An 8,706-nucleotide genomic window follows, 5' to 3' on the forward strand; every position below is an offset into this window, starting at 1 on the left:
TTGAACCCCCCCTGAGTTCCCCCCAACCCAAAAACCAAAACAAACAAAAAAAAGCTGCTAATTCCACAATTTTGGAGACAAAGGCTGGAGGATCTCTGCGAGTTCAAGGCCAGCCTGGTCTACAGAGTGAGTGTCAGGACAGCCAGGGCTACACAGAGAAACCCTGCCCCAGGAAACAAACAAACCCAAAATAACGACAACAAAAATCAATCAATCATCAGACTTTAGTGGTTCCCTGCCTTCTCACACACTGCCCTCCCCTCCTCTCATTCTGCCCATTCCTGTGGTTTGGCTTTCTATCAAACAAATCTTAGCCTTTTCTTTACAATCAGGAAGGAAACATAAGTATGTATAACTGATTTACCAAAAGTAAGTCTCTAGGTTATAATGGTATTTTAGAAAAGGATGGGCAAACAACTATCTAAACTGTCCTAGAAACGTGTTCTAACCTCCCTCCAAAAGCCCATCTGAAATTTACTTCAGAAAAGCTAGGTGGTGGCGGCACACACCTTTAGTCCCATTACTCAGGATGTAGACAGAAGCTGGCAGTTCTGAGTTCAAGGCCAGCCTGGTATACAGTGAGTTCTAGAACAGTCAGGGCTATACAATGAAATTGTGTGAAGAAAGAAAGAGAGAGAGAGAGAGAGAGAGAGAGAGAGAGAGAGAGAGAAGAGAAGAGAAGAGAAGAGAAGAGAAGAGAAGAGAAGAGAAGAGAAGAGAAGAGAAGAGAAGAGAAGAGAAAAGAAAAGTTACTTCAGAACAGGACCAACAGTTGCACAATGGGCTTTTCTATAAAAGAATTAATCTTCTGGGAAGTTTCGAATACATGAGAAATAAATCACAAAATATTTCAAGAGAATTTCAGAAGCAAGAATTCTGCAATGTAACCTCAGAAGTGTTTATTTAAAATCCTCCTATGGGATTGGGGTATGGTTCAGTGATGAATGCATGCCCAGGATGCGTGAAGCCCTGGATTCCATCCCCATCTCTCTTAGAACAGAACAGACAAAGCAAAACAAAGCAACCCTCTGTGGTGGAAAAGGCTGGCATTTCCTCAGGGGTCTGGCTTTAAGACCATGTTCACCTTCTTCAGGTCTGCCGACAGAGGAGATTTGTCCAGGGTTAGGCAGGGCTCAATCCTGTTCCGGAGCACCACACCAGGCTGCAGTGTGCCCAGCTTCACCTTCTGCAACTAACCAACACAGACATTAGACAACAACAGCCAGGCCTTCCACGAGTAGGCAGAAGAGTATTAAGGACTTTACCAAGAAGAAAACTGTGTTTTCTTGTAGATCATAGTGCAAAAACTTAGGAATACATGCTTACTGGAAAACATATACAACCACCCAAATTAAAGATCATTTGTTCCCCTAATAAAACACAGGCACTACAGCAGTGGCTCTCTAAATTCTCCAAAAGCCATGACTTGGGGAAAACCCATCTAAGGTAGTCTGAAGGGAGAAAGGAGTATTAATAACACTACCAGTTTCTCTTGTTTAATCTTCTATTTTTAGAGTTTGTAATACCTGGTGCAGGTCAGAGATCTCATCAGCTCTCAAAGGATCAGGATTTAGAAATTGCAGTAATCTGTAAAACAGTTTAAAGGCTAACTTGAAGAAGTAAGTAGTTAACATTTCCCCACTGCAATCCTGTTTAACTCTCCCCTGTGAAGGGAAGACACAGTGGGAAAACACTGTGCTCTGTCTTCCTGGCTTTACTACCATGCAAGGACAATGGAGGTCACACCAGTTTCCTGTATCCTATTCAAAACCTGGGCTGGCATCTGGGCCACTACCCCTATAACCAATGTCCTGCACAGTGTTTACAAAGGGGTCCAGCTAAAGTCAAAACCACTAGTCTAATCTTCAGATGTATTTTGTAGTCAGAAAATACCAGATGAGGACTTGTCCTCTGCTAATGCAAAAAAGAAGTAATTTGAAAGTGCTTTTCTTTATACCCAGACCCACCCACTCCTCAAATTTCAGAGGGGCTGTAGAGATGATTCAGTGGTTAAGAGTACTAACTGCTCAATTCCTGAGTTCAATTCTCAGTAACCACATGGTGGCTCACAACCATCTGTAATGGTATCTGATGTCCTCTTCTGGTGTGTCTTAAGAGAGCAACAGTGTACTCATACATAAAATAAATAAATCTTCTAAAAAAAATTAAAGCATGGGTATGAACCAGTTTTGTGAATTAAACAAGCATAAAATAAAATTACTTCGCTGTGAGAGAAGAGGAGGTGGACCCATTTAACATCAGAAAACTGGGAAGGAAAGCAAGCATCGCCCATCAAAATCAACAGCCATAAGATGTCTAAGTCGGTACCTAACACTACTTCCACACTGTCCACCTCACTGAGAGAATCAGGATAAGAATGACCCTTACACCAGAATGGGGATTTAACCTGACCTACCCTGACATAGCTTTAAAAAACCCACAGGGGACTTCCTGAATATTTACTGTTTTATGGGAATGGAGGTTTGAAGTCAACAACAATAAAGGTAAATTCGTGCTTATCATTTTATATAATTATATACAAGTCAGGGAAAAAAGAAACCAAGCAAACTAATTCATCCCAAACAAACAACCAAACACAGCCTTACTTTACACAACCGTTCTTCTCGTCACAGTCTTTCTTTTCAGTCAAACGTAGTGGCTTCTCATATGGCTTCTGGCTAAACCCACTGGAAACCAAAACACATAAAAAGATTTATTCACAAGTTAATACAGGCAATCCCCAATGCTATTGGTTGCCCACTAGAACCTAGATGGTAAGACCCTGCTGCTGAGAAAACCACATGCCTCTACTGCAAGACACAGAGAAATTGTTGGGGGTCAGGGTCCTGTCCTTGTCTGTATGCCATGCTCACCCCTTTAGCAGGAGTAGCTTCAAAAGAAATAAAAACAGAAACCAAACAACAACAGTAACAAAACCAAAATAAAACAAACAACAACAAAACCAAAAACCCACAAAACCCAACGGAACAAAACAAAACAAAACAAAAAGCTCCTAAACTCAGAGTGAAATCCCTGGGGAAGGAAGAAGCCAGAAAGCAGCAGGCAGCCTCCAAGGACTGCTGTAGTAGCCAGGAATGACCTTACTAGTTCCCTCCCTGCAAAGGCAGACGCTTGGGAAACTGTCTTCTCCCTCCACCAGGCCTACATCTCTTTCCTGGTGGTCCTATTTCTCATCTCCTCACATCCAACCAATCAGGAGCAAGACCGTAATTATATAAATTCAGTATGCTGGGACTTCCAAGTCAGAGCTGCTTAGGATCTTACAGAAGAAGAGGAGAAGACTCCACAGCCAAGCCCCTGGGGCCCCAGTTCCCTTATGGGTAAAGCCAGAGAACTTCAGAGCCCAGTTCCCAGCTAGCTTGCTCATCAGTCTGTCTTCAAGACTAGCCAGGGACAGACTGAGTGAGGCTGCAACCCTGAGCTACCAGCCATAGGGACTCATTCCTGCCGCAGCCTCTAGCACTCACTGCACTCTGCAGGGCTGTGGAAGGAAGGTCTTCCCTGAAGCTGCTTTCAGCTTCCAAAACCACTGCTTCTTATATCAGCCACTTCACCTTCCTGATCTGTAGCTTCAGAGATTCCTGGCTTTAAGATCTGCTATTCCAGAGACCTGATGGTGACAGAAGACTGGTCCTCCTGCTACACCTGACCTGCAGACTTCCTTCGGCAAGGACAGTTCTCAGCTAGCATCCCAAGGCTCTCTGGGAGCCTCAGAACTATAATATTTATCCCAACTGCAGTGTCTCTTGGTTAGCATCTCTTGTTACTGAGAGTTTAAACGTTTCATTTAAGTCTGACATGGTACTCTCTTTTACATTGTTTATCCTGTTTAAAGCAGTTAGTCTTGAACTGACAGCGTACTTCCCTGTTTATATTTCTGTAGTCTCCCTAAACCATCCTTGGAGGAATATTTGACAGAAGAACAAATCCTATCACTGCTTCAAAACAAGGCTGGGACTGGGTGGCAAACTTTTATCTAAATTGTTTAACCCACAAAGATAACTATTTTCTGGGGAAATTTTTAAAAAGTAGTAGTAAGGAAGCACTTAATCTACCTAGACACATTTCTGTGAGAACAGGGGCTAAGCACTGACTATGAAATCATGCCAGTGCTGGCCACAGCCTCTCTGTTATTGAAACTGGTTTAGTTCTACAATGAGGAACTGAGTACCAAAGCAACTGAGGTAAGTAACCATCTGGAAGCAGAGCTCTGGAGACTCCTTGGTCTTTCCCCTTCCTCTATGAGGCCAAGGATAGCCTAGAAGCTGAACTGCACAGCAAATGTAGCTATCAAAACTCCTAATCAAGACTCCCTTGGCATGTCAAAGAAATGAGAGGCAGGGTCCTTCTTCAGTCTGAGGAATTCTAGTTGTTTTTCTGTCTCTCTGTTTTCTTCTAGTCCTGCTCCAAGATCATATTCAATCTCAGTAATTCTAACCCTGCAGCTATCAGCAATGTGTCCTAAATTCCAGTAGAAAATCCATCACTGAACTCAGAGGAAATGTGAGCCTGTGATCCGTGTAGAGGGGGAATCTCCACCATCTTATTCCTGCTGCTGATTTGTTCCCTAAGTGGCCTAAACAAAGCACACAGCAATTTTCCCCAGAACACCCAGTCTAGCCTGATGGGCGGACTGGAGGAAGAGTACCTGGAGTGCTGCGTGAATATGTAAATTCTCTACTGATGCTGGAGAGGAAGGACAGTCCCAGGCTGAGCACATGTACATCAGCCATGCAGCCACTCACCACAGTCCTGGAAAGAGCTGGCACTGCAGCCCCACAGAGAGCTTGAGACAGCCCTCCTGTGGTTTCTTTGATGTTACCATGTGCATCTTAACAAGGACAGGGGTATGGTCAGAGACTTTGGAGAATACAAGAACTATTCTTGACTTTCCCCAACCTTGTAAGCTGCTAGGCTGTGCTTATTGTGGTCTGTGCTTACCTAAGCTGTACATCACAGCCACTGTGCTGTTCATGGGATGAGCCTTATGATACAACTGTGCCCAACTAGGCAGCAAAGGGACTCTAGACCCACCAACAGTTTTCAGTCTACTGTGTTGGCAGCTAACCAGTTGTTATATAAGATTTTTTTTCCTTTAAAGTAGAGTATTTTGAGCCAAAATTTCCCAGAAATTTTGGGTGTTTGGGTGGTGGGGTTGGGGAGCAGGGATACTCGGCTATCATCAACCTTCTACATTCTTACTGACCATGTGACTCTGGATTTGTGGCCTCCACATGCACTCAACTAACCAGACTCGAAATAATTTGGTAAAAACAAACTGCCTGTATTAATCATGGAGACTTCTTCCCTTGACATTATTCCCTAAATAATACCATATTAACAACTATTTATATAGTATTTATATTGCATTAGATATTAGAAGTCATTTAGAGATGACAAAATATACTTGAGAATGTGTGCATATTTTATGTAAATTTCATCACACTTTTAAATCTGGATTTGAGTATATACAATTTGATATTTTTAGTAGTTCTAGAACTAAGCCTCTCCAACTCCACACCGTAATATGAAGGGATGACTAGGTAAGACTATATCATACTGTCCTAAGGTTCAGTGACCTTACCCATGTGTTTTAAAGGGAGGTTTTCAATGCAATGTTCAAATCATACCTTGCTGATGGAACATCTGGATCAGCATATATGGTTATGCCTCTTTTTGTTGGCCAGTACACAGAAGATTCAATACTCTGTAAGAACAGAACCAAGGAGGAGAGAGAGGAAGGTAGAAAGAGGGATGGGAAAGGAGGAAGGGAGAGGAAAAAGGTACACTTTTAAGATTTATATTTTTTGGAACCAAAATACAATGCAAATTACTTTCATCACCAATCATTCAGGAAGTTTTCGTGCATACACAGACACGGAGAGTCAAAGTTGGATGGTTATGCTGTCACATATTAAAATGGCAAGTAGAAGGCAACTGGCACTTCATACGAGTGTTTAAAATGTGTACAATTGCTTTCATTTGTCTTTTGTCAGAAGAACTGTAAGACACATTAGAACTGAAATTAATTATTTGAATGTCGCCAAGTCCAGAAAGCTGAGCGAGCATAAGCTAGGTTAGTACTGTACAGACAGGTTACCACTCACCTAAGACCAAAGCTAGACAAGGAGGAGCAGGTCACCTCTCCAGCAAAACAGACAGACAAACCACACTTTTTTCATAGATAAACTACTCTGGGGATTTCTAAATACGAAGCACACACTTTGCTAATCACAGGATAATTCCATCATGTGAGCTTTATATTCAGTGGGCATTTAAACATACAACCTTATCCATGTGTTTTAAAGGGAAGCTCTGCTGCTTCTTCTCAAACATCACTTTAGGCGAGTCTGTCAAGGAATCCTTATAGTTTACAGCTTTATCTGTGAAATAAAGATAGTGATAAAAAGCTATCTTGAAAACTATTTATATAAAATAGGACAAAATAATAAAAACAATCACTGTTATACAGACTCAATACAAGAATTATCAAACAGATTTCATATTAAACTTGTAGCAATTAAAGTTAAGGATCTTGCTTTGGGACTGACAAAATGGCTCATCAGGTAAAGGCACTTGCTGCCAAGTCTGATGACCCGAGATTGAGCCCTGGTCCTACATGCAGGAAGAGAGAACCGACTGTTTTAAGCGGATCTCTGACCTCCACAAGCATTCTGTGGTATATAGCTGCCCACTCACATGCACATATACATGCTAAATGAATGAAAATTTAAAAGATCTTGCTTCAATCATTTTTAAAAACTGTTGTAGATATTCCAACCTATTAAGAATAAAAATAAATTCCCCAGCTTGGCAGACTACACTTTCCAAAGAAGGCCACATTATGCCTCCAACACACATGGTCTTCCTATAATATACAGGACATAATCCCTTTGCCCACCACCCTCTTCTCCCCCACCACCAAAGAAAAGCCAAGGCTCTAAACTGAGATCAAATTTCCAAGAAGCAAGGTATTTGGGAATTGCCAAAGAAAAGCACTGCCCATCCCGGACCTCCTGGAGACTGCAGAAGTCAAGCAGCCTGCTAGTTGCAGAGACAATGGACCCTGCAGTTTCAAATACATCTCTTTAAAGCAAACAACTAACTTCCCATTCTTTCCCTAACAAAACCCCTTCCCTCTTCCCTATCCTCAGCTACAGAAACCCCACCTTGAAGCACATAATATGCATGGTTACTGTGTTGCTGGGTCCTGTGCCAGATCTCAGACACTGCCTCTCTGGTTAATTAATGCTATTCTACCTGTTGAGGTTATTTAAACTCTTGTCTTTTATTTCTTTCTACAAACTTAATTCTTTTGCAATGTAACTGACTCTCCCCAAGAGACAGGATCTACCCTGGCATGGTGGCTTATGCCTTTAATCCCAGCACTCAGAGGCAGAGGTATCCTTATGAGTTGGAGGCCAGCCTGGTCTACATAGTGAGTTCTAGGAAAGCCAAAGCTACACAGAGAAACCCTGTCTCAAAATAACAACAACAACAACAACAACATCCCCCAAAAAAACAAAAACAAAACCAAACAAACAAACCAAAACGGGGAGGAGGGTCATAGACAGGATCTATATTCCCATTCCACAGACTGGGATAGAACATTCCAGTGGCAAAGCAAACAGAAGAAAAAAAAAACTGTTTACAGAGAAACATGGAAGAACTATGAAATAACTGCAAAATATATCAGTCTGAGTCAGTTTTCTTAAAAAACAGAAATTAATCTTCTGGGCTGGAGAGATGGCTCAGCAGTTAAGAGTACAGGCTACTCTTCCAGAGGAACTGGGTTCAATTCCTAGTACCCACGTGGCAGTTTGCACCTGTCTGTACCTCCAGTTCCCGGGGATTCAACACCCTCGCACACACATACATGCAGGTAAAACACTAATGTACATAAAATTAAAAATAATAAATTATTAATCAAAAAGGAAAATAAATTAATTTTCCTATAGTTCTGGATGCTAAAAATCCAAGATCGAAGTGTTGGCCAATGTAGGTCCTAGAGTGCTATCTTCCTGGTGTGCAGAAAGCCACCCTCTCACTAAGTGCTGGGGAAAGTTCTCTGTTTCTCCTCTGCTGAGGGCTCTGTACCTAATCAGAGCAGGCTCATGCTTATGGCATCACTGAATAAGTCTACTCATAAACACCTGTGTGCAGACACAGCCACACTGCGGGTGGGGCAGGACTGCAGCATATGCATTCTGAGGACACAGAATTCAGCCCACAGCATAAGCAACAAAATTGCTAAGGCTCTAGCTTAGCAGGTGGAAGAAGGGAGATGAAGAGAGCAGAGGGGAAAGAAGGAAGAGGAAGGGAAGGAGGGATGTAATTACTGACCTGCAGATACTGAAAGGCTGATAACGGATATTCCCTACATGTATATAAGCATGTCAAGAGATTTAAAGATAGTGCAATGAGCAACTCTATGCTCACAATTTGATCATCTACATCAGTGGTTCTCAACCTTCCTAATGCTGTGACCCTTTAATACAGTTCCTTGTGTTGTGGTGACACCCAGCCATAAAATGGTATTGTTGCTACTTCATAACTGTAATTTTGCTACTGTTATAAATCTGACACCTGGGCTGGTGAGATGGCTCAGTGGGTAAGAGCACCCGACTGCTCTTCCCAGGGTCCAGAGTTCAAATCCCAGCAACCACATGGTGGCTCATAACCATC

General features: G+C 42.2%; 1 protein-coding gene across 1 annotated transcript in view; it reads right to left on the reverse strand.

The window, feature by feature from the left end:
- Positions 1-8,706, reverse strand: part of Tdrd12 (tudor domain containing 12) — a 68,814-nt gene that overhangs the window by 28,040 nt on the left and 32,068 nt on the right. Inside the window, exons 8-12 of the mRNA XM_029546163.1 lie at positions 6,310-6,404; positions 5,652-5,728; positions 2,607-2,687; positions 1,527-1,587; positions 1,085-1,192 (exon numbers count right to left, since the gene is read on the reverse strand). Of these exons, the coding sequence (XP_029402023.1) occupies positions 1,085-1,192; positions 1,527-1,587; positions 2,607-2,687; positions 5,652-5,728; positions 6,310-6,404 (422 nt within the window). The remainder of the gene's footprint in view (positions 1-1,084; positions 1,193-1,526; positions 1,588-2,606; positions 2,688-5,651; positions 5,729-6,309; positions 6,405-8,706) is intronic.

Source organism: Mus pahari, chromosome 1 (genome assembly GCF_900095145.1).
Source record: "Mus pahari chromosome 1, PAHARI_EIJ_v1.1, whole genome shotgun sequence".
NCBI classification, from domain to species: Eukaryota; Metazoa; Chordata; class Mammalia; order Rodentia; family Muridae; genus Mus; species Mus pahari.